The sequence below is a fragment of the Pangasianodon hypophthalmus genome, chromosome 26, assembly GCF_027358585.1.
Source record: "Pangasianodon hypophthalmus isolate fPanHyp1 chromosome 26, fPanHyp1.pri, whole genome shotgun sequence".
NCBI classification, from domain to species: domain Eukaryota; kingdom Metazoa; phylum Chordata; class Actinopteri; order Siluriformes; family Pangasiidae; genus Pangasianodon; species Pangasianodon hypophthalmus.
Window position 1 is genome coordinate 1914779 of NC_069735.1, and position 26435 is coordinate 1941213.

At 39.0% G+C, this 26435-nt stretch overlaps 2 protein-coding genes across 8 annotated transcripts in view; both read left to right on the forward strand.

Annotated features, from left to right (window-relative positions):
• Positions 1-834: 834 nt before the first annotated feature.
• gtf3c3 (general transcription factor IIIC, polypeptide 3) lies at positions 835-13298 on the forward strand. 2 transcript variants are annotated; one of them, XM_026928693.3, is made up of 18 exons: positions 835-1198; positions 1975-2071; positions 3495-3721; positions 4663-4786; positions 5459-5650; positions 5735-5900; positions 5990-6137; positions 6214-6385; positions 6465-6565; positions 8080-8251; positions 9425-9627; positions 9918-10019; positions 10130-10265; positions 10791-11016; positions 11142-11332; positions 11623-11747; positions 12471-12623; positions 12924-13298. In XM_026928693.3, exons 1-18 carry the CDS (start codon positions 1097-1099, stop codon positions 13044-13046), a joined length of 2760 nt encoding a protein of 919 aa, XP_026784494.2. In that variant the 5' UTR covers positions 835-1096; the 3' UTR covers positions 13047-13298. The 2 variants fall into 2 exon arrangements, with proteins under 2 accessions (XP_026784494.2, XP_034156173.1); XM_034300282.2 differs by having other exon boundaries at positions 6214-6325.
• Positions 13299-14209: 911 nt separating this feature from the next.
• Positions 14210-26435, forward strand: part of hecw2b (HECT, C2 and WW domain containing E3 ubiquitin protein ligase 2b) — a 41079-nt gene continuing 28853 nt past the window's right edge. For 4 of the 6 annotated variants that reach the window (XR_008301056.1, XR_008301057.1, XR_008301058.1 and 1 more), the window contains exon 1: positions 14211-14932. The gene's annotated coding sequence lies outside the window, so the exon portion shown is untranslated. Of the gene's footprint in view, positions 14933-26435 lie in introns of all 6 variants that reach the window. The other 2 variants (XM_053230059.1, XM_053230058.1) reach the window with 2 other exon arrangements.

Sequence of the window (26435 nt, forward strand, 5' to 3'; positions counted from 1 at the left end):
TTTTTTTTTTTTATTTTTATTTTTTATTGAGAATATTCACTGTGTCGCTGCTTTTGAGTTGTATATATTTTTTTTGTATGTGTTTTTATTTTTTCTGTAGTTGATCCCATATTCTTCACACGATGCCACGTGTGTTGACTCGAGTTGCCATGTTGAAAAGCAGTGTTACTGTAAATGAGAAAGATGGCAGCAGATTTGAGATCAAATATAAAATCAGGGTAAAGTTTAAATTCTCTGAAGCGCATTCACACGTAACTTGGTGTAAAACCTGGATGGTCAGTTTGTTGTTGTCCGGACTCGGAGGATTTGTGCTTCATGTCCAAGCAGAAGCTCCTACTGCACTCCTGAGGCTGATTTTTCCTTCCAATTCCCACCCACTACTCTTACAAAAGTAATGGCACCCCTGGGATAAAATGAACCGCGAATAGACGTTACATAATATGCACAAGGTGTTATAAATGTTGGTCTAATGTATGTTTTTCTAGGGAAAATACGTAGGTTATTCGTTAATTTATGAAGAAATCATTCTTAAGATGTTAAATCTTAGATCTTCAGACCTATTTTTTTTCCAGATAGAAAAATTAATCATTTTTTCCTTACATTTAAACCCATGACAATTAAGAGACAACAGAATATGACATTTTAAATAGATGCAACATGGCTGAAATGTTTGTATTTATAACTGTATGGTATTTGTATCAATTATAATAACATTTATAACAATTATAAGAACATTATAACATATAAACGCTTAGTTAAATAATTGTTAACAATTATTTTAGCAGTTTAATGGAATGTGCTTTATGTTTGGACGATATTGTGATTCACTTTGTAGTGAAATAGTAAAAAATGTTGAATAAAAATAATTAAAAATGTGAACGAAAATCCGAACACAAGATGGCAGCATCACATTCTGAGAAACTACGTATATGAGGACGAAGAAGAATCCTAAGCGCTCCGATTGGACAAAGCAAGGCACGTGACGAGATCACGTGGTACAAGCCGGAACTCGCTAGCAACATGAACGCAAGGTAGCTAAGTAAATGTGTAGCGAAAATTCATAATATATATAAAATAAAAAATATATATATATATAATGTCAGAGTCAAGCCCTGAGCTTAATGATTATTTAGAGGGTAGAATTTCCTTCGAGGAGTTCGAGAGACGGAGAGAGGAACGAATAAAAGCGAAGCAAAAGGTAACGTTAAAGCTTCTTCGGCGGGTTTCCAAATAGCACCTCGTCCCCTAGATGAAGTGCACTAGTTAGGGGATTAAACACTGGCGTTTACCGCCTATAGAGTGTACTATAGAGTCAGGAACGTGTCATTTGGGATTCGGCTCTGTGTTCAGTCAGTCTGTTAGCTGTTTCTGTGCATTTGGAATCAATACTGAAATAATTTAAATAACTTAAATTTTAATATATTTAATACATTTTTTCCTGATTATTCCTTGAAATCAAGACACTAATACATATGTATTTTTGTTATAAATATTTATATATGTACATCTATACTTTATTGTTTTTATTGTGATTGATTATAACTTATTTTTAAACAATTTATTTATTTGCAATTTTACATATATATATATATATATATATATATATATATATATATATATATATATATATATATATATATGAATGTATATGTTTATATATTTATAAATTTATATTTAATTGTCAAAATATGTCAATTTATATTTAATTGCCAATAAAGCAGATCTGTTTACATTAAGCAAAAATTTTAAAAAATAAATAAATTCTTAATATTTTGAGAGAAACTTTCCTTGTTTGTCCTTTTTTCTTTGCCAATTTCCTTTGTTTGAATCTTCTTTTCTTTAAAAAAGAGCATTAAAAAGTCATGTCAGGATCAAACACAGAGTCTGTAGAGTCTTATCATTTCAAATCTGTGCTTGTTTCTATGCAACTTTTTATATTATTTAGTAAAAAAATCGGATCTTTTCCTGTTTCAGGTGCAGGAGGACGGAGGAGACGCCTCGGATGAGAAAGATGACGCTGTTCCGAGCACGTCGAAGCAGACCAGCAAACCAGCACGCAAACATCACACAGGTACAAACCCCACAGCGAGAACACTGAATTCATGTGCTTACAGTCAGCACACACACACACACACACACACACACACCTCGTTCATAAACTGTAGCATCAAATATCAAGTATCTTTGGATTAAATCTGATCAGTAGAATATTTTCAGGATTTCGTCATAACAGAATCAGGCTTTAGCTTCAGTACATCATCAAAAAAAAAAACAGATATTAAAAAGCAGGTTCTTCTTCTTGTTTTAAAAGCTTTTTAAAGGAAAAAAATCTTCGTAGCAGTAAATGCTTTTTATTTTGACACGGACGAATTGATTTAGTTAACAATGTTTAAAGATTAAGAAATTTCTCTTAAGTAATTAACGCAAAATGTAAAGTAAGAAAACACAGGAAGTGAAAATTCAAGCAGTTGAACATTTAACCAGTTTCCACACTTGCATAATATTTCATTATAACAATAAAAAGTACACAATTTTAATTAAAATCTGAAATCGTTATCAAAATCTGGACTTAAAGGTTAAAGACAGAATTAGCGTTTATTCCCTTTTCTTACGACTTCATTCGCCTGAAATGGAAAGCAATTGAACCGATTGTTTATTTGAACAATTCATACAAATTTCTTCAATGAATTAATTTCTCTCTAAAGAGCGAGTGAGAATAATCAGCAGTCCTTAAGGAAAGTTTAATAGCTGTGGTGTCTGTACATATATTTACATGGAGTTGATTACATGTTTCAAATTTAGTTAATACATCATTTAATAAATGCATTTGTTTGTTTGTTTGTTTGTTTAATAAATGAATTTGTTCTTTGAGATTTGTTTGTTACGCAGAAATTCTAAATAAAAATGTACAAAGATTTTTTCCCCCATGAAAATGTAATTGAGTGGGCGTGGCCATGCCAAAAGGTGGGCGGAGCTTCTCCATACATGCTTCCTTTTTAACAGAGGAGTTTTGCGATTTTTTGCGGTTCGTCGCTTGTTGTTCTCTGTGTAACTGTCGTTCCTGCTGCTTTCAGGTCGTCCTGCAACTCTTTTCAAGTGACTCCTGTCGTCTTTCTTGCCTTCCCGAGAGCGCGTTGCAAAATTTCTACAAAAGTTTTCGAACCACTTAATTAATAACGTTTTAGGAAGCTCAGAATAAGTAATGTTATGTTAATGTCTTAGTGAAGTGGGCGGAGCTAATCTTGGGTGCACCGTGTATAGGTTTCACGCTGACCAATCACAAAGCTTGATGTGTTTTACTTTTATTAAAACTATACATTATTGCTTGAAGTGTTTCCGAGTCTAACAAGCGCTTTATGACGGTATTATTATTCGAGCGCTGATGGATGTTTGACACGTTCACGCGTCATTCGGACATCAGTATGTAACTTCGTTTAGGAATTACTTTGTTCTGTACTCAAGTGTCGTGGTGGTGTTTTTGTTTTTTTTCCCAGCTGTAGTTGGCGCAGAAGAAGGAGTCAGCCCGTGTGTTCAGAAAGCCTTCGCCTCCATACTCGGGGAGGACGACGAGGAGCTGGAAGACGAAGACGAGGACGACGGCGATGCGGAGTGGAAGGACATCGGGGAGCATAACGCAGGCGACGGCGCAAACGAGGTGACGCCGGGGGACGTGTTCGCTCTGGAGATGGAGCTGAACCGGGAAAACAAGAAGATGATGAAGGTGCGTCCTGCTTTACAAACCTCTCTTTCGCGTCATCTTTATGAGAAGATGAAACACTGTAAGCTCATGTACTTAATACTCTCTTTATGTGCATGATTAAAATGAAAAAAAAAATCATATCATATCAATAAAGATATTTATTGTATATCACAATATATATATATATATATATATATATTTGCTAACAAAACTTCCAGTAGTATTGCATTTTTTTAAAAATGGTTTGATGATACTTTTATTTAATATCTATAAAAAGAAATAGTTTTTAATATTAAATTAATTATTACATTTATTAAATAAGTACTGAAAAGATTACTTTTTTAGCACCTACTTTTTTATATACTTTATAAATTTTTACTGTATTATACATTATTTATTTTTTATATTTTTTGTAACACCTACAAAACAAATACTTTCTATATGAAATTATTTATTGATTAAAAAAAATAAATTAAATAATAAATCAAATAAATAAAAATAAATAATGATTTATTTTAATATAATTAAATTAAATATTATAAATATTTATAATAATTTATAATAAATAAATATAATAAATAAATAAATATATAATAAAATTTTTAAAAAATTGATAATATTTCTACTTCATAAATATACAAAATAAGCAATACATAAAATTATTTATTTAATAAAAAAATATTTATTTGATTTAAATATTTGTATTAAATTAAACAGTGAAAAGGATGAAAGACAAAAAAACAACAGATGAAAAATGCAAATTTTTAACATCCGTGCAACTGTTTTCAGTCAGTTTATAATTATTTAAAAATATACATTTTATAAAAAGATATCATGATACCTGCAATATGAAAAAAAGTTTTGTTTTTTGAGATAAATGTTCACGATGATATTATATCGTCATATTGCGCCGCCGTTCTGCCCAGTTTTCGCAACGTGTTGTCTTTTGTGTGATATTGAAGGAAAGGCGTTCGCGCAGTAAGCTCCCGCGTGCCCTCCGAGGCCTGATGGGCGAGGCGAACATCCGCTACGCCCGCGGAGAGAAAGACGACGCCATCCTCATGTGCATGGAGATCATCCGCCAAGGTGTGCTGGGTTTTATCATATTTTATACCACAGCGCTGTCGAATTCTCAAATCTGATTGATCGCTTTCCAGTTTCTCTGTAACATCACAGGCCACGTTTTTTTTAAGCCTTCGAAAGTAAAGAAAAAAAAGAAACGCTGGTGAGGGAACGAACGTTTATGTCTGCTGTAACATATAACACAAGTGAGAACAGGAACTAACTTGTTTCACAGAAGGGCCCGTAACTATAAATGGATAAAAAGGATGACGTCTCGTTCTTTAATTAATATAGTAATGTGATCAGTAGAAAATTGCTGTGGTGTAAGAGGAGTAAAACACTTCAATAAAAATAGTCAACTTAGTTCAGTGTTGTGGATTATTTTCCTATAACATCATGACGCCACAAGTGTTTTTTTTTTTTTTTTGCCTTGCTTATCACTTTTTTCTCAGACTTGGTGTATAGCTATGTTTAAAAATAGCTCATGGACACCTTTTTTCAAAATCGTATTTATGTTACATAGATGACGTTTAGCTCATTTTAACCTGAGAGTGAAATAAAAGTGAAATAATGAAGTTTAAAAGTACGGGACGTGCTTTAGGGGTCCGTTTTTGTGAATATTGTTTGCACTGCTAATAATTCAGATGAAGAATAACGTATAAATATTTGAACAACGTCCTCTTTTGCGCGTCGTAGCTCCTCTGGCATATGAGCCGTTCTCTACTCTGGCGATGATCTACGAGGATCAAGGCGACGCGGAGAAGGCGCTGCAGTTCGGCCTGATCGCCGCGCACCTCAACCCGAGCGACTGTGACGAGTGGCTGAAGCTGGCCGACATGTCGCTGGAGCAGGAGAACATTAAACAGGCCATCATCTGCTACAGCAAAGGTCTGAGCTGATTCGTATGACACGGTAGATATCGTCACATGCTGTACGTCGTCTTAAGCCCGTAGTGTTCGTGTGTCCTTGCAGCGATTAAATATGACCAGAGTAACGTGCGCTATCTGTGGGAGCGCTCAAGTCTCTACGAGCAGGTGGGAGAGCACAAGCAGGCCATGGACGGCTACCGGCGCATCCTGACGCTGCTGCCCCCTTCTGACGGAGAACACTTCATGCAGCTGTCGCGCGACATGGCTAAGTACGTCACACTAGATTAGCCAGCTACGACTGGTCTACCAATTGGCACCTAGAACGACTTTTAGATACAGTGTGTGTTTGTGAGGTTAGGAGCTACTACGAGAGCAGCGACTTGCCCTCAGCTATCGGCGTGATGGAAGAAGCTCTGTCTAGACATCCCGAGCTCGTCACGCCCGAGTGTGTCAACATGGCGGCTGAGCTCTACATAGCCAACCACCAGTACGGAAAAGCCTTAGAGGTGAGGACTTGCTTATTAGACTTGTTGGATTGCCTGGTATCAAGACCTTGTTTTTATAAGTGTTTATCCTGTTTAGGTCTTGATTAAGTTTTGTGGCATCGTACTGGAAAGAGAGGCGAACAAGGAGGAAACGGAGAATCAGGAGGAAATTAAGGAAGAGGACACGGATGAGAATGCAGAAGCAAAAAGTGAGAAACTTTCTGATGATCCAACAAATTTACATCCCGTTTCTCCAGAGAATAAAGCTGGTGAGTTTTCTTAATTGTGCCTGTTTAGTCCCTGAAATTAGACTTTGTGATGTTTGAATCTACTCTTTGCTGTCTGTAGGAGACATTGTGGAGGTGGTGGTGCCTGATGAAGTTCCTATAGATATCAGGGTGAAGCTCATGGTGTGTCTGATCCATCAAAATGTCTTCAAACCTTTGAATGTGAGTTCACCTTATACCCACATGTATACATTTGGGAGAAATATTCGATGCTAAACGAGATACCGCGATACGATACTGTGTGATGGAACCGTATATGCTGGGAAGGGATGGGATAGGATCTAATGGGATTGGGATTTTGGACGAGCAATGATGAAAAGGGATTGGTTAGGGTACATTGTGATGGGATTCTATAGGTTGGGGTTGGATTAGATGGGATATAATATGAAGGGATGGGGTTATGATGGAATGGAATGGGATGCAATATGATTCAATCTGAAGGGATAGGATACTGTATAATAGGATGGGATTTGATACAAGGCATTGGGATGCAGTGAAATGGAATCGGATACAATACGATACAATGTTATGGGATGGGATATTATATAATATGATGGCATTGTATGGAATGAGATGGGATACGATACGAGGAGATGGGATACGTCTAAAAAGATATGGGGTATGATATAACATGAGAGAATGGGATTGGACAGAATGGGTTTGGAATGGAATATTGTTGGATGGGATAGGATATTATGGGATTGTGTACAATTGGACAGGATGGCATAGTGTTGGTTACTATAGGATTGGATTAGATGGAATATGATGGTTGTGATGGGATATTACTGGATACTCTAGGATGTGATAGGAAGCCAGAGGATGGATTGAGACAGCATGGTGTGAGGGTGTGATAAGATGGAATATAACGGATTGTGAAAGGATTGGATGAGATGGGAATGGATTGGAAATTGTAGGATGGGGTGGGTTTGGATGAAATGTGATGAATTATATGGGTTATTATTGGATGGGAATATATTGGATTGGATACAGTAGGATGGGATAGGACTGGACGGAACATGGTGGTTGGGATGGGACGATGGTGGATTGGGAACTATGGGATGGGAAATGATACAAGGGGATGGAATAGAATTAGATGGAATATGATGGATGGGATCGGATGGGATGATGCTGGATTGGATAATATTGGATGGGATCTGATAGGACACAAGGGGAAGGGATAGCATGAGCCAGGGATGGGATTGGAAGGAATATGATGGATAGAATGGAATAGGATAGATAGGATACTATAGAATGGGATGGGATTATGGATTGGATACAATATAAGGGAACAGTTGGATGGGATTGGATGGAATATGATGTATATGAAGGGATGGAATGAGATGGGATGAAATGGGATTGGATTCAGTAGGATGGAGTAGGATACAATATGATGGGAAAGGATTGATCAGACTGGAATTGGATAGGGTAGGATAGGACTGGATAGGTTTTGTTGATTCCCAAAGGGAACTTCAGTTGTTCCAGAGTGCCAGTGTGGATTGTATAACTTACAGGCACGAGCTGATATCCGTGTGCATATTTCACGTATTATTATTTTTCCCATTGGCGTACCAGCGTCTGCTGTATCTACACTTCTAGCTTAATAAATCAGGTTACTGTATATAGAGGGGCGAGGATTGTTTGTAGGTCTTGACCCTTCATCCTTGTGCTCTCTGCAGCCAATGTTGACATCTATGATGGAGCAGAGTCCCGAGGAGTTGGGTGATCTGTATCTGGACGTGGCTGAAGCCTTCATGGATAAGGGCGAGTATGGCTCCGCCTTGCCGCTGCTCGCTGCACTCGTCTGCTCTGAGAGATACAACCTCGCCGTAGTGTGGCTCCGACATGCAGGTATGGATGGTTTTTTTCTTTCCCTTTTACTTTTGCTTCGTCTTTATTGTTTGATTTCTTAACTTATTTTGTTTGGCCACTTCTTGCCTGGTTCCCACTCTTGTTGGACTGTTGCCTTTTACCTCCTCTTTACATTTGTTTTTACTTTTTCAATTTATTTTGGCCTCATTTTCTGTCTTTCATTTATTTCTTCGTCATTTGTTTCTTTTTTGTTTGTCCCTACTGCCGTTTATTTAAATTTCTTACCTACCTCCCTTTATTTTTGTATAACCATGTCTTGTTTTGTGTTCTTTTGTTTAGACTGTTTGTTTTTTGTTTTTGCCTTCCCACTGATTTTTTTGACTGTATTTTATTTAGCTTTGTTTTACCCACTATCCTCCTTTTGTTTGACTCCCATGCATGTAATTTGGCTGTTTTACGTGTTTTCTGTTGTTGTTTTTCATTTAGCTTCTTTGTTTTTTGTTCAGTCACTTAGACATTTGTTTTGCCTCTGTGTCCTTTTGTTCAGCCTCCTTGGCTTCCATTTTGCCCCCTGGTCTTTGGTTTAGACTTTGTGTCTTTTGTTTAGCCTCCTTTTTTTTTTTTTTTATTTTGCTCAGGCTATTTCTCTTTCGTTTAGCCTCTGTGTCTTTTGTTTAGCCGCCATGTCTTTGTCTTTTCGTTGACTTCTTTGCTTTTGTTTTTCTTCCCTCTTCTTTTATTTAGGCTCCTTTTCTTGCATTCTGTGTCTTTTGTTTAGCTTCTTGTCTTTGGGTTAACTGTCTTGTGTTTTGATTAGCCTCCTTACCTTTTGTTCATTGCTATTGTATTTTGCTTTGCTTCCTTGTCTTTTGTTTAGACTCCATGTCTTTCCTTTGGCTTTCTTTGTTTTTGTTTTGCCACCTTGTCTCTCATTTTGCCTCCATGTCTTTCGTTCAGTCTCATTGCCGTTTGCTCGGCCTCCTTGTTTTTTTTCTCTTTTTTTCTAGCGTCCTTGTCTTTCATTTTTCCCCACATCTTTCACTTGGCCTTGTTTTTGTCCTTTATGTTTCACTGTACCATTATTACTAAATGAAAGTTATTTCAAGGAGTACTATATTAAGAATAATGTTACTCTGTTCAATGTTTGATAAATGATTCAATATATGACTCAAGTGTGTGAGTGTATACTTTTTTTTTCATGACTGTTCTCAGAGTGTCTGAAGGCCCTTGGCCATTTAGAGGTGGCTGCTAAGAGCTACAGTAAGGTGGTGGAGATGGCGCCTCTGCATCTGGAGGCACGTCTGGCTCTCTCCACCCTGCAGCAGCAGCTGGGTAGACCTGACTCTGCCCTCAAGGCGCTGGAGCCCATGTACGACCCTGACACCCTGGCTCAAGACTCTTCGGCAGCCCAGCAGGTCTGTGTCCCGGCTCACGCTCACTTCGGCTTCTCCTGTGCCATTATCAATACTGTTTATTTGCTGTAACTGAAAAAAAACCCCACAAAGAATATATTGGGCTAACATTTAAATGCTGAACGCAGCTGAAAGTGACCGACTTGTTCCCGTAAATCAGCATCAAAGAAGCTATTTCCTTTATCAGTAGCTAGCTAGCTTTATATAGGAACATTTTGAATATGTTTTGGATTGCACTTAGTAACTGTGCAGCATTTCCTACCTCAGATTCAGCATGTAATGTGTGGTTTCAGGAGCTGAAGTTGTTGCTGCACCGCTCCACACTTCTCAGATCTCAAGGCCGAACCGACGACTACATAGACACTCTGCTGACTATGCTGTCCATGCTACTTAAGGTTGACCTCTAAGTTTTCTTTCTTTGGATACTTTTATGTACTTCTAAAATCTCCATCATACATGAGATTTGTGGGCTTTTAAACCTCGTAACTCTTCTCCTGTCCTGCAGGTGGCGATGGTAAGAGCTCAGGTGTGCCTGATCGCTAACACATCTTCTGGCACCAGGCACTTGCGCCTTATCAGAGTGTCCAAGAACACGCTGTCCGAAATCGAGGACCAGGAAGCGGCGTACTTAGACGTGACAGGTTAGCTGTGGTTGTATTTCACGCCCAGCATCTTTTTGCTTCCAGTAGTGCTACATCTTGATTGGAATTTCTTGATGAATGATGATGATGATGATGTGTATGTGTGTTTTAGTCTATCCAAAACTTTGAAGCATGCCATAATGTTATGGCATCACTAGTAACTATGGTAACCTGTAGCGACTTCCTTTTTGACATACTGTTCAGTAAGGTAGTATACGGTTTTGGAAGTAGGCAGTGGCTGTTCATGTGATTATCCCATCAGCCAATCGTAGCAGCAGGCTTTGGTAACACAAACAACCACTCTTTACATCCGTGGTGAGCAGAAAAGCATCTCACATAAGAAGTGAAGTTGATTATATGTCTGCGTTTTGAAATAACCAGATGAAATCCTGTAATAGCTGCTGATGTTCCTTATTGGATGCATTATTAATGAAATCCAAAAAAAAAAAAAAAAAAAAAACAACGCTTGCTTTACTTTTGTCAGTCTCGTGAGGATGCGTAACGATTTTTTGTGTTTCTGTGTAGGAAAAACGAGTGTGCTGTCTCGGGAGGACTGGTGGAATCTGCTGTTGAGCTGCCTCGACATACTGTGCGAGGAGAAACGCTTCACTGAGGCCGAACTCCTCGTCGACTCGTCGCTCGAGTTCTACTCGTTCTATGACGACCGCGTGAAACGCAAAGAGCTTGAGTACCTGGGCCTGAGCGCCGCCTTCCTGGACCGCAATTTCCGAAAAGCGTATGACTACATTAGGTGAGGGCTTCACTTCAGAAGATCTCTACGTTACGTGAAAAGAAAAATCCATTCATCATAATGGCTTCTATTCTGCAGGAGTTCCTGCTACGCTCTGTATGTTTAAATGTGTGTGTGTGTCTCAGGTTGATGCTAATGTACACTGTGGAGCGAGCTCAGCTGTGGAACATCTTCAGCCAGGTGACTCTGCACTCCCAGGACGGACGCCATCACCGCTTCTGCCTGCGCCTCATGCTGAAGAACCCGGAGAACCATGCGCTCTGCCTGCTCAACGGCCACACATCGCTCGTCTCCGGGACCTTCAAACACGCACTCGGTACGGCTCAGAGCTCTCACAAGAGTCACGTGGCAGCCATTTTATTATTCGTCTGTGTCGTTGTAGTGTTTATGAGCAGAAGGTTCATATCTGTTCCTGCATTTTCATGCTCCAGGGTCTCCATGGATGCTTTATGCATGCTTAAATGGACATTTAATTAAACCATATCTCATAGCAGTTTATGAGACCGATAGAAATTAAAAATAAATTCCACAGACCACTGATTTTTTTCATGAACCTCATTAAAACTCTAAGTCTTGATTTGTTCCTTTGGCTTCCATGTTGAGCAGGTCAGTATATGCAGGCGTTCAGGAATCAGCCGTGCCACCCTCTGCACAGCCTGTGTGTGGGCCTCACGTTCTTTCACATGGCCTCACAGAAGTTTGTCACGAAGAGACATGCGTTGGTGCTACAGGTACGTGTTTGAATCAAACGTGTTTCTAAGGAATTCATTGGAATTGACTGGATTTCTGAATAAATTACTCTTAACATGGGGTCGGATCTTCACAAGAACAATCTGACTGACCTGATAACACACAAACAGTTGTACTTATTCTTGTCAGTACTGGATAAATCGTTTAACTATTCACATTCGAGATGAAACGCTATGATAACAAGTCTTAGGAGATGATCTGTAGACTTACATGAAGCCACGAAGGGCTAGAAAAGCATTTCTGAAATGTGCATTTTTATCAATCCACAATAAAGCGAAACGTTCACAAATGGAGGAAATTCAATACTCTTGCTCTGCTCCCTGCGAGTGGGCGTCCTCTGCAAAGATCACACTTAGAATACACAGCGTGCAATGCAAGGGAGGTGTAAAAGAACCCAAGGGTAACAGCTTAAGACTTGTAGAAATCTCTAGAACTTGCTGTTTTCTCATGTGCCCACTATGAGAAAGACCCACTTTTTTTTTTGGACTTTTTGACAGAAATTCACAATGCTGACAGGAAGAAAAAAAAATAAATGCACTGCACCGGAACACTAAAACTGTGGAACTGTGAAGCATGGTGGCGGCAGCATCATGGTTCAGGACTGCTGGACAATCATTGAAGGAACAAATCCTTTAAAGTTATATATTTAGATGTTGGTTATATCATTTCTCTCTCTCTCTCTCTCTCTGTCTCTCTATCTGCAGGGTTTCTCCTTTCTGTGGCGTTACGTGGAGTTCAGAGGTCACTGTCAGGAGAGTTTGTATAATTTAGGTCGTGCTCTGCACCAGCTCAGTCTGACCCACTTGGCCATCCACTACTATCAGAAAGCCCTCAGCTTACCGCCTGTCAAACTGGAGGTCAGTACAACAGCGACAACAGCGTCTCGTTCATTCTGTCATCATCAGGGTTAATGTAGAAAAAAAATGAAATTGTTTAAAGTAATGAAAGGAAAACTGTAATCTAACGAAGGGGACGATAAAGATAAGAAACAGTAAAAAGGCACTAAAGTGCTTTTAGTGATTTCTTTACATTTTTCTTTAAAATGGATAAATACTAGTTTCAAAGTTCTTACATAGCACACAACCTCAGGCGGCCATGTTGTGAATGAGTGATATTGAATAAATAATAATATGAGCGTCTATCTGGTTGTGTTTCAGGGCATTGAGGACGATCAGGTGGATCTGCGCAGAGAAATCGCCTTCAATCTTTCACTGATATACCAAGCTAGCGGCAACAAGGAAATGGCGCGTTACTACATACACACATATTGTGTGATCTGAGTGTGTGTGTGTGTGTGTGTGTGTGTGACCAAAATACTATTTTCTACGTTAATAAAGCTATTTATTATTGTTGATACTACATAGAGGGTTTGGAGTTATGGTATGGATTTCACCACATGGAGGTGCTAGATTGCTTGAACTCAGTTGGCCCTTTGTTTTTTACACCGTGTGATGAGTTATTTAAACGTGTTCACAAAGTATTTGCAAAAGAACCAAAAGCCAGAAAGTAATAAAAATGTTTTTTAAATACAATTTTTTCAAATGTATGCCTGAAAACAGGGTTTTCAAGATGCAAGATTTGTTTAATTTGGGCAAGTTTAGGTTTAACAGTTAAATAGGTGGAGTTGAATAAGGATTGAAATTTTTTTTTTTTTTTTTAACTCCTTGAGCCCACCCCCATCCCCACCCATGTGCACATAGCCCCGCCCCCAGAACCTATGGCGGTACAACTAGAGTTAGCATTAGCAAGGACTGGGATGGGCTGGTCAGAAGTGCCTTCGTTGTCCTTTTTCGTTGTAAAGAAACAAAATAACTTATTTACTTCATTCGTTACGTAAAGCTGGTCATTCAAACAATTCAGAACTTTATACAGATTGCGTTACCACAACTGTCCAGGAGCAACATCGTGATTCTGCGTCCCGCTTCATCTCCTTCACCAGTAATAAATGGTGAAAAGAAAAAAATGTTTATTCTGGTTTTTGTTAAGTTTTTTCAAAGCACAGAGTGTTTTTGCTCACAGGAGAATTATCTGGCTGTGCTGGGCGCTTGCCGAGTGAAGGAGTGTTGGAAAGTGTCTATAAAATGCAAAAAAAAAAAGAGGCTTATGCAAACACACACAATCATTCCGGACGATAAAGCTGTTTTCCAAACAGGTTTACAGTTACAGGGTTACGCTTGTGATGAGGACATGGCTTAAAACATTCGTTTTTAAATCATGCTTTGCGTATTTTCCAGGTTATACTAGTAAAATAGAAAAAAAAAATACCCATTGCACTTTTAAAGAAGAAAAATCACCATTTTTGTGACATAATATTTTTGTAATATTATGTGTATGCACATATATGCATGAAAACAGGGCTACAGTAAATGAGATGCAGTTAAAGCCTGAGTGTAATAGGTTTGTTGGAGGGAAAAAAAAAAAAAAAAAAAAAAAAACATGTACCAAGCTAAACCATGGCCTCTTTCCTCCACCAGGGTTGCCAGGTTGATTCTTTTCCCACATCATCCATAAGCTATTTAAATGGCTTTAATCAGCTGATTAGCAGCCACTAGCATCATATATGCCACATACATTCATTTAAATAATAAATGAGCCTATTTTATGATGTAGTGAATGTTTTTTCCATCCTGATTGAAGCGGGAATCACTGAGTCAGATTTGGATCCCGGGTTTCTGCCAAACACACAGCCAAAACAAAAGGAAGAACGGAAACCGGAGCTGAGGAAACGTAACATTCCGGTTCTCGACTCGAGACGCTTTCCGCACGCGCACATACGGGTTCTTCATATGGAGTGAGGGATTTTTTTTTTTTATGTTATTTAATTTTATTTATTATTTTTTTTCTCGTTGGGCGTAAACGGAACGGCTACGGATGAGAGTGTCTTTAACAAACGCGGACGGACATTCAGCTATGTAAAAAAACAAAACAAAACAACAACAATAACAATAACAACAACAAAAAAAAACCCGTCGTTTTCTCATCTCAGCTGACGCCTTGAACGTGCGCGAGCGCGGAGGCGGATTCCCCGCGCGCGCACTGAATGAAGGAGGCCAGAAAGAGGACGCTCGAGCGCTACACAATTTAAAGGGGCAAAAAAAACCCGAATATTTGCCTGGTAATTATTATTTGGAGGATTTTTTTTTTACACACACACACACACCTCACGGTAAGTTAACGTTAAGTGTTTATAAAATGTTGTTTGTGTGTTCGTTGGGTCCAAAATTTGTTGTTTACCTCAATGGAGGTACCGTCGTTTACATGACAGCTCGGGGAATAGTGTGCGCGCGTGGGGAGTGTAACGGTTTTAACGGTTTTTTTTTAAATTTTAAAAACTTCAGGTGATTAACGGAAAAAAAAATGAACCCGTTTAGAAGCTGGGCTGCTTTGAAGGATACAGTAAGCTACAGGTTTTTATTTTTAACATATGTACACACACACACACACACACACACACTATGTCATACAGATAGATGGATAGAGAAAGGATAGATAGATGTATCTATAGATTGTACATTTCATTGTATTGACACCTGGCGCCATGAAGGCTTAATTTCCCTCCACAGTCCACCAAATGGTTGATGGTTGATGACATTCAGTCAATATGTCTGTTAATAGCTTCAGATCTACTGTAGTGCTCACATGTCAAGTGCTCAGTGCATGAGTAATCCATTAAAAACAGAACTATTCAGACAATGAAAAGTCAGTTTTGTATTCACACCTCAGTGCCATACCACCACACACACGCCTGTTTCTCATCCTGCCCTTGACTCAAGAGATGGGGGGTTATTATTATAATTTTTTTTTTTGCCTGCCTCATCCACTATAACTACACTTCAGATATAATCTCAAAATACTTGTATTGTTTTGCATTCTTGCACTTTTCCTCAAGTTCTCCATTATAGGCTGTGAAAAATGAACATTTTAGTTAGTTCCATTCGTTCAACTCTGTTATCTGAACACGTCCACCCTTACGAAATATTTGGAATGTTCCATAATTTTCTGACGATCTTGAGAAGAAGAAAACCAACTATTAAGCTTGTTTATTTGTCTTTGTTTTCAATGATACTGACTGATGAGGTCACTCTGTTACCAGAATGGTTCGAATTAATGAATCGCCTTACACGTAAATTTACTCGAATCCTAAATATTTTCTGAACTAACTGGATTTTTAGGTGTAAATGCTCCTGCGAATGATTTACGATTAAATTTGATCATTAAATGAGGCTTAGGAAAGAAATAGAGCTCCTCCACTTCCTAAATCCCAGTCAAATCCCTGGTCCTGACTAATACCCATGAAATGGCTGCGTTTGTCTCAAACTCTATTTATTGTGGCCTGGTTCTCTTTCAGTCCAATATCCATCATCGTAATAGATTCACTTAAATGTCCACAGCGTGTATTGATGCTGGCCCCGTGCCCAGTCTCCGTTGGGCAGGTATTCCTATTTGAAGTGTGCTCTCCAGCACAACAGATCTCTCATTGCGTTCAGTGGTTAGGTGGTTGGATTTGGAAAGCAAAACATTTTAATGTATGCGCACAATTTCGGAAATCCCGAACAAAATGTCATTAATAAACTTCCCGTCAGGCCTAGAACCGAAATTATGAACCGTCAGTTGAACTCCCAGTAACTTCACCCAGAGGAACAAATAAACCTTGACCTGGGTCAAAGGAAATGATCTAAAACGGCATAGTGATACAACATGCCAAAAACAGACAACTGCCACATAGGCTCTCAAGCTAAACATAGCCAAAAACGTCATACTTCGACACAAAAGCACTACTTGACTGACATTGCGAAGAGCAAAACCTTATTCACTAGTCGTGTTTTCAAGCAAAATTCTAACAACTTTTAAAGACAGGATGCCATGAAGGTTTTCCGACAAAGTGAAAAGCTGATTGTGTCACAGTATTTCTGTTCTTGTTGACAGTATTGATTACAACCTTTATGATTCTGAAGCTTGTTGCCAGAAAAGTGTACAAAAATGATCAGCTATAGATATATGAGACAGACAACCAGCCATGAGACTTATGGATATAAATACGTAATATTTCATTGAATTCTAATTGTTATTAGGGTTTAGTAAGGAATTCTTTGAAGACAGTTTCCTACTTTGGGAGTTGTCTGTACATGACATGAGTTGTCCTACTTTTTCCATTTCCAACTTTTTTTCCCTTCCTTCTTTTGTGTCTGTGGAAGTCATTTGGTCTATCAAAGCCTGCTACAGTTGCTTCACATTAAAGAACATTCCACTCATTGGAGACTCGGCAGCAAAACCCACAAAAATGAGAAAAATGTCCATGTGTGAAGGGATAGCTCGACAGGCGCTGTTACACTGTGTGTCGTTAGCACTTACAGGGTGGCCGCTGTGCTTTGGGCAGCACAGCCCAACCACATCTCGCTAAGCGTTTTTTTCTAAATGGCCTTTTTAATAGTCACCGTCTGTAATGTAGCGTTCAGCAATACACTGTAAAATTGCTGGAAAATATTTGATTCTTGTTTACTTCTACCAAATCATGCAGCAAGTTGGAATATTTACAACTTTCTTTTGCCAAGATTCTCCTCCCAAACTTGAAAGACGGTCTGTTTATAGCCTTGCGAAACACCATCTTCTCTGTTCAGCATCACTGATAAAAATGTCTTATATTCAAACAAGTATTTTGGTGGACGTTTGGTTAAGTTGTCTAAGTTTTGTATAAAGTCAGAGACTATGAATGTAATATGGAAGCAGTAATTAGGGCAGTATAAAGCCAAAATGCCATATTAACTATCTAACTTCAGTAAGTTAGATAAATTGAATAAAAACTGTATAAAAACTGTATTTGCGTATAATCAACCTATTTCTAAAACATGTCATGCTTATATTAAAGCTATAGTGTGTAAATTTCTTTTGGTAAAAATGAAAAAAACAAACAAACTGGCTTGAAATTGGCTTGAAATTTATATGCATCTGTCATTTGTACACATTGTATGCATATGAGAGCTCAGATATTCCAAACATCATCATTTCCCACCTTCTGGCTTGAAAGAAGTCCAGCTACGTGGTGACTGGCAGGAGCTGCAGCCTATCAAGACAGAGTGAGCGGTTAAGAGTTAAAGCATTTATTGCATTTATCCTCATCATGGACTTTGTATCGTTGCCCAGTTGTGAAGTTGTTTTACATAATTCCAAACTCTTACTTCCTGTCGCATTAAATACTCAAGACAACAAAGTTAATCTGATCTCGACGAGCTAAACGAGCTTCCCAGGCAAAGCTTGCAACGCCGAACATTTGACGTAAGAACATGTTCCTCTAATTAGGCTGCAGTTTCTGAGTAAAAGCGCCATGGATTTTATCGCTGTTACTTGGTTGAAGTACTCCTTTTAATGATAAAGATATACAATTCCACCAGCCCTGACATTTATGAGAAACTGTAGTTTCTGAAAATCTTTTCTTGTCCTCTTGAATGAGCATCTGCTAATGATAACACGCTTGTTTTTTTTTTTCCCACCTGCTGTATCACATTATGCGCGTGCTAAAAAGAAACTAGGGCCATTTCTAAACTTGTATCTCCTGCAGATTTAAAGCGTGAAACATCTGTGTGATAAAGATTTACAGTTCCACCAACTGTTTATATTTGTGCAGTGACGCCTGATATTAGATTCAGCCAACACTGGTCCATTTCAAGCTTCATATCGGGTTATTTCAGGTCTTTATCCCAGCGCTGTTCTTGTTCTGGTCCGAGTGTTTACTTTGGAACGTTGTGAATAGTCCTGTGGATTTATTGTGTTGTGTTGCACTTGTTCCTGGCCCGCGTTCTCACTCTATCTGCACTCCATGTGGTCGTTGGGATGGAGCCATGTTTTTATTCTTTATGTTGTGATCCTGGAAGCGCAGTACTTCATCCTGCTGTATATGGACTAGTGAGAATTGGACTTCATGACATCTTTGTAGATAATATTCGAAACGTAAGACAAAAGGCCAGTGTGCACACGTGTTTACGCTTCACTGACAACACCAATACCATCTACAAATTTTTTTTCATCTCCAACCACTTCTCTCTTCCTTGGTTCCTTGGGTGTTGGATGTCACTGGAAGCCATTTAGGCACAGTTAATTAAGCAGCAGTTCGTCTCCCGAATTGACCCGACACACACCACTCTGTGGCTTAATACACAGTAGACTAACAGCAAGGCCGCTCGTGTCCTATTTGTTGCCACCGAGTTGCAGCAATTTAATCAGGCTGCATACAGGTCACCTGAGGACCCGGCGATCACGGTCACAGGGGAGGTGTTGTCAATATGATTATTGCAGTAATTTGCTCCAGTGTGCTCTGTTTTTTTTTTTTTTTTTTAAATCGTATCATGTGTATCAGATTACGGAGGAGTCTGTTTCATTAAAAACACCATTACAGAGACCAAGCATAATGACCAAGCATAATTTGTTCTCCGGTTCTTTCTGAAATGTCAAACATCATTATTTCACGTTGGTGTGACGCGGGTTGACGCAAAGAAAAGTTGATTATTTTCCACAAACTTTATGCCTCAAAGTGTTTTCTTTCTCTTTATACCCGCGCTTGCAAATTCTATTCATTAAATAACGACACATCATACTTTTTCCTTTTTTATATACATTTATAGTTACGTTTAATGATGGGGAACGTCCACGAATCAAATTGTCACTTACGTTATAGCAGCTATAAACAGTCATTCCATCACCAGCCTCATTTTTTTCTCTCTCTCTCAAAGTTAATAAGACAAAGAAATCATAAAATGTAAACTCCTCCATCCTGAAGATGTCGTAAGGTTACAGCTTTATCTCTGACACTGGAGACTCCTTCCAGAAATGTGAAGTTCACAGACAACTATAGAAATACAAGTCTTTTGAGAAGGTGTTTCAAGATCCCATCAACTTCTGATGTAGATTTGTGTTTTTCTAGAACCTTTATAATGGTTTCTGCAGGTTTCTGTTTAGAAGTGTGCTTTGCTAAACGCTAGCCTCAGCAACTAGCAGGCTGTCACTCAGACTAAGTGACCTCAGACTCGGACTATACACGTCCACGCTGATATGGCTGACTTCATTCTTGTTTGTTGTGGTGTTTAAAAAAAAAACCAAAGAAGAATACTAAAATCTTCTTAGTACGTGTGTGTGTGTGTTGGTGTAGGGGGGAGAATGGGTTTGCGTGCATGTTGTAGTCACAGGAAAAAGGGTCACGATGTGTGTTGGTGTTTCCCCCCTGACAGGATGCGTTGTATGCATGAGGAATGCCAAAATAGCTTTTGTGCGACAATAAGGAGGAGGTCAGGAATGCTCGCTTTCCCCCACAACGTACCCGCAGCTCCTTCTTAACACGTCGCCCAAAATAGACCTCGTAACTACGCAGCTCTATAGTCCGACTTGTTTTCCTCCATCGGAAACAATTAGCAACAAATTGCATGCTGAGGTAATGACGTCGTCCTGTTCCTTTAATTGTCATATTCTCGAACCTCGGCTCTTGACCTCAGTCTCCCACCGCTCATGCATTCTCTCTCTGTATTATTCATTTTTTCAACGTTCTTATCAGTTGACGCCGGACGTGTTTCTGAGGCATTTTTAGATGCTCGTCACACGCAGCAGTTTTTAAAGTTTCAGTCCACAAGAGTGTAAAAAAACATTCTCACTCACCCGTTTCATTTGTTTTACAAACACTTTCACCTTCCCTTCCCTGTGAATTTATTTAAAATCCTACTATACAATGATGTCATGATATACACAGAGGACATGTCTCCTTCATTAGGACAGGTACAGAGGCCACGCCTCTTTCACTTGGACTGAAATGCACAGAGGCCACGCCTCCTTTAATTGGAATGATAGTAAGGCAGAGCGATAAGACAGACAATATATCAGGATAAATTATGTTACAATATGCTTTTCTGGGATATCAGGGGATATTGTGATTTTTTTTTTTTAAATGAATATATTTTAGTTACAAACTCACTAAATGCAGCTGATGTGATGTTTTAAAAGTTGAATGAAATATTGATTTTTTTTTTTTTCCCATAAAAAATAAAATACTTTTATTTGGTAGACATTACATAAGTCATATTTTTTTATGCAACACTACTGCATTTCTGGCAGTTTGTGAGCATACCTACACTTCACGATGCTTATCTTGTATCGCAGAAATTCCTTCAAATATCGTGATTATGATAAGATATACCCCTAACTGAGAGGCAGAGAACTTTTGAGAGCATTCTTAGCATCTTTTAGTATCTTTTAGCATCTTAAAACATCAAGCAGTTCTTAATATATGATATCCTGAATCGAATATTTCCTCCAAGTGTATTTAGGCTTCAGATATGGGTCAGTGCCTGGGCTTCTCTGAGCTCGAGTTGTGTTGTCTGTGTTATAAATAGTTCAACCCTGGGCTGTGTATAAATAGAAAGTGTGGGTAGATACAGAACCAGAGCTGGGGCAGTTTGAAGAGTGTGATGCTTATCCTAAGAGCTTGAGTTTTTGGTACGTAGCGGCTCACGTATATTTATAACTGGAGTTTTTAACATGGTGCCTGCACAGTGCTTGTGTTATAACTTACAGAGCAAAAACGTACTGCTGTAAAATGCGCTTACAGGAGCTTCTCAACTTCCCAAGGCACACAGGGTGCCAATACTTTAATATGAGTGAGAGTATAGAGAATTTTCAGTGACACCTTGTCAAATCACATTAAAATACAACAAAAACACAAGGGGGTTGCTTTTTTATGGCTCAACTTCATCAAATTCATGCTAAATATCATTCTCTTGGACATGTTATACCCTAGGTAGTGAGCGCATGTGGTGAAAAGAAAGACATTTGAGATTTGGCCGTACTTCTTTATGTTAATAAACTGGTGGAAGTAAAGAAAATAATTGTTTCACATTAGGATTGCTTGTTTTATAACATGCTTGAGTAAAGGGTTTATTTTATTTTTCTGGCTGTTTGACCTACTGCCAGACGACTACGAATAAAAAGCCAATACCCTGGTCTCAGAATCTGCTTGTCCAGGGCTGCTGATTTGTCCATTTCTGATCTGACATTACACAGCAAATCGTGTGTTTTTTTTCTCCTAAAAGCTAGCTAAATTTGTAAAGGGTTAACAGTCTTGCTCAAGAGCTATCTTCAGGTTTGACCTCGCCACTTTAAAGTTTAGATTAAGAAACTAATCTTTATCAGCCCATTATCATTACCATCATCCACTAGTATTATCTCTCTAAATATTTATCAATCAGGTTAGTATGCCTTTAGCATGCTAGCATCCTTCCGATCATGCCAGCAATGAGGTATAAGGTATCTCAGAGGAGGCATTAGTCAGAGCCGAGCCGAGGCTGAGCTCACTCTCTCACTCGCTCGTCCATCTGAGTGTCCTCAGGAGGAAATGCACTAACAGGCAGGACAGGACGGAAGATCATTAGCTAATGTAGGTGAGCTGTCAGTTCCTGGCAGAGCGACAGCTGCAGGGATTGGGATGGAGCCACAAAGTACGGTCTTTCCTTCTCACTGTTGGTCTGGAGTTAGGTTAAGCCTTAGGTGTGTGACTAAGTTGGACTTTTGTATATTTTGTCTACTTTTTATCCAGGAAAATGTTTTTATAGCTTTGATATATTCAGTGAGTTGATTGACGTGCACCCTATTATTATTTTTAGTTTTGCCAGAAATATTCACATGACATCTGGTCTAGACTTTGGTTAAGTCTTTTTTTTTTTTTCCTTTCATTAAAGCAGAGGAAGAAAAAACCCAACTCGCTGTTGACTTTTGCAAAAGACTGCTGCATCACAAGGTGGCGTAACCCACTCGGAGGAAAATGCTATCTACCCTGTTCCGCATATGTGAGCTCACAGACGCCCACGATTGGCTAGTGTTGCTGTGATTGACAGAGGAGAGAGAGTATGCCCCTCCCACCCAGAGAGAAAAGCCAGTTTGCTTTTGATGGCTGTGGCATCGTCAGGAATCTAACTTGCGCAGGGTGAGCGCTTTTCTGTTGCGCCACTCAGCAGCGTCTTAAATGAAAACGCCACAGCTCATTGCCAAAATTTTGGCCAACAACTTGCTTAATTTTTGTTGAGGGCACCAACATGACTTGCTTGGACACTTTCTTAGGAAGCGATGGCTATGTCCACATCATCTACTATACAGGAACTTGTTAGTGTCTGAAATAATGTTATGTTAGTAGTTACTACTTTTTAACCAGGTCATTTAGGTTTCTGGGCAACTAAAACCTGGGACTGGGCATCACTTGGTCTTTCACTTACCCAGTGGGCTAGCTAATGAATTGATGATGTCCACCCATGTCTTGTCTCCTGTTTCATGCTGATTACCAAACAATGCCAACAGCCATACAGGAGCGGTTAACTATTAAAAAATGACATTTTGGAGTTAATAACTAGCATGTTACATGATAACAGGTGGCGCAGACACAATTTAGCCCGTAGCTGCGATGAAGTCTTTGTTGTCTGATACTGTTTGGTATCATTTTCCTGTTTCCATTCAGTGCAGAAACCGAATGAGTCATAAATGTGTCATAAGGACAGTAATGAGGTGAAATGAGAGGTCACTGCTGATTCAAAGGAAACACTTTACGCACACTAAGGATGATGACGACGATGATACAATGATACGGAAATCTAAAACTGTACACCGATAACGTAATGCTGTATGGGTATAGCTAATCGTTTCCAGGTGCAGTTTTGCCAACACATTTCAGGGGAAGTAGCTAATGCATCCTTTAAAAGTCGCTAGAAGTAGCCTGATGCTGTCATGGACCAATCTGCATAATCATTTAGGAGTCTTGAGTCACGGCACCACAGCTATTTACTAGCTATTTACGCATATTTGGTCATGACACCACAAGCTAGCTATTTACATATTTTTACAAAATAATATCATTTATATCAAGAACATAGACAAATAAAGTAGTGAGAGTTGGGAAGTATAAATATCGCAGTATCTGAAGAGAATTAAAACCAGAGTTTATGAAACAAAGATGTGATTGGTCATTGGGAACAATGGTGATCAGTGATTGGTCATTGGGAACAATGGTGATCAGTGATTGGTCATTGGGAACAATAGTGATCAGTGATTGGTCATTGGGAACAATGGTGATCAGTGATTGGTCATTGGGAACAATGGTGATCAGTGATTGGTCATTGGGAACAACAGTGATCAGTGATTGGTCATTGGAAACAGCGATGTTCAGTGATTGGTCATTGGGAACAATGATGTTCAGTAATTGGTCATTGGGAACAATGGTGATCAGTGATTGGTGATCAGTGATTGGTCATTGAGAACAGCGATGTTCAGTGATTGGTCATTGGGAGCAGTGATGATCAGTGATTGGTCATTGGGAACAACAGCGATCAGCGATTGGTCATTGGGAAGAATAGTGATCAGCGATTGGTCATTGGGAACAACAGTGATTGGTCATTGGGAACAACAGTGATCAGTGACTCTATACTCTCGTATTTTCCCAACTTAAATAAGCAGACACTAAGATTTTGGCTTGTACAGTTATCTTGCAGTAAGTACATACTCTTCCTATCACACCTAAAACGCATTCTATCCAATTCTGCACTGTCAATTCTGCACTTCTATCCTCCTGTCTTAATGCCATTAAAAAGATGGCGCCGATATCAGGTTAGCGCTTCTTCTCTGGCAGATTCACAGAGGTGTGGATGAGGGTGATGTTGGGTCAGTGAGTGTGCATTCCATCAGTTCAGCCCTGCTAATGCGAGTGGAGCTCTGATTTCATCTAACAGATGACCTCACGCACACTTCTCAGCACTTCCTGTCTGAGGTGCCCATTAGCGCCGACGCCGTTTGTTGAGGCAGATCGTAACCGGTGAAAGCCTGGGATTGAATTCACGGACTTTGCTGGAGTTTAGGGATTGCTGAATCAGTGTGCACGCGGCAGGCGATAAGGTTAATCGGGTACATCTCTAACGCCGCCGTGATATTGAGTTCGTTCTGAGATGTAATAGGCATTGAGAAGTTACGGAATAATACGAATAAGAATAATTACACATTCAATTGACATGTGATAAATATGCTAATGGAGTTAATGGAGTTAGTTAGCTTGTTTCCTAAAACGGTTGAATATTGTCATATTGAATATTTGCTATTAAATATATCCAACAATAACATATGTGCGGAAATATATAATAATAACAAAGGCAGTGTAGCAGTGGGAGCTATTGTATCTGTGTGTGTGTGTGTGTGTAGGGAAGGCGATCAAGTCAGTTGGGTGGTACCACAGGGATTAACGACAGCTTTTCCGTAAATCCGTTCAGTAATCCGTATAAACACTACAGTATGTGTTGTGTGTGTGTGTGTTACATCCGAGAGTCACATCAACTAATTTTTTATAGTGACTTACAGCATGATCATATGAAGAAAACTCGATCCGTATTTTATACATTTCCATGCCAGAGTGAAATGCAGTCACACTTCGTGACACGAGGCAAACGTGCCACACTGAAAAGCAAACCCTTCTTTCAAAACCTTTTGCCTTTACGTAGCTTGATCACCAGTGGAAAACAGTCAGCAGGGGATTGCTTTTTAAAGATGAATGCTTTAAATGTTAAAATGCACCTTTGAAATCAATGCTTTTTGTTAGTAACACATCCTGTGTAAGTGTTTGCTTACAATTTTGCTGTTAATTGTGAAGAAAATTAGCTAAATATACAGCCTGATCACTGCCCGAGACTGTTTAAGGAGCAGAGATAGTTCACTGGTTGAAACCTGAATGGGAAAATCGATTGTACGAGTCCAGTCAAGAGCATATGAGATTGGGGGATAGGGGGCGGGGCTTACAAATGGTGCCCGTTAATACTTACGCAAATCATTCTAGATTTGCATGTCGATTAGCTCATTGGAGTATGCTGGCATTGGAGTATGCTCGTATGAGGATGATGCTACAAAATACATAAAGGTAAGGTCTGGTATTTAATATAATATTCAGAGTAAACGTCACTGGTTGTCAGTGTAAAATTGTGTAGGAGACGATTAAATCGTAATATCACACAGGCCAGAAAATAATTGAAAATAAGATGGCTGCCGAGTGGAAATTTACTATAAGCACTTACTTTATGTAGCTAGCAATTTTAAATATTGTCTTCACCCTGTAACACTATAATGCTCGGCATCTTATATTAATTCTTTGTATTAATCTCAGCATGTTATTATTAGCCCTAGAAAAAAACCCCACAAAAGCTAACAAGTCTATTTCTTTCAACATGACTGTAGCACATATCACACTATAAAGACTCACGTTCTGTTTTTAGCCAGACTGTGGGCTGTCATTCTTTTTATTTTTAGGCTTTCTCTATGTAAATGGTGGGACATACGCACAGACTTGCACGTCGCTATAAATAATACGTTATTTCCATGATATATTTAGCAGTGCAGGGATTTAGGATTAGGAGGGGAAGAAAAGTTGGACACCACACGGAGACAATTCAGGGCTGCGTCCCAAACCGTATAATGAGCACCGACGGTGTACTGACATGCAGGCAACTAAACATAGATGGGTTTCTTTAGGGACAGAAAATGCACTTTTAAATGCACTATAATTCATGAAGCGTTTTACTGTAATATGGAAATCTCATATGGAGACATGACAGCATAACTTTGTTACTCCCCTGGGTAGTCATGTGTTATTCACACATCCTCAAACAGTACAG

What these genes read in the sequence shown, in the direction of transcription:
- gtf3c3 (XM_026928693.3), top strand. Translation starts at nt 1,097, where the DNA reads ATGTCAGAGTCAAGCCCTGAGCTTAATGATTATTTAGAGGGTAGAATT. An exon ending in GAATAAAAGCGAAGCAAAAG is followed by an intron (nt 1,199 to 1,974) that starts GTAACGTTAAAG and finishes TTCCTGTTTCAG; the next exon opens with GTGCAGGAGGACGGAGGAGA. An exon ending in GACATGCGTTGGTGCTACAG is followed by an intron (nt 11,748 to 12,470) that starts GTACGTGTTTGA and finishes CTCTATCTGCAG; the next exon opens with GGTTTCTCCTTTCTGTGGCG.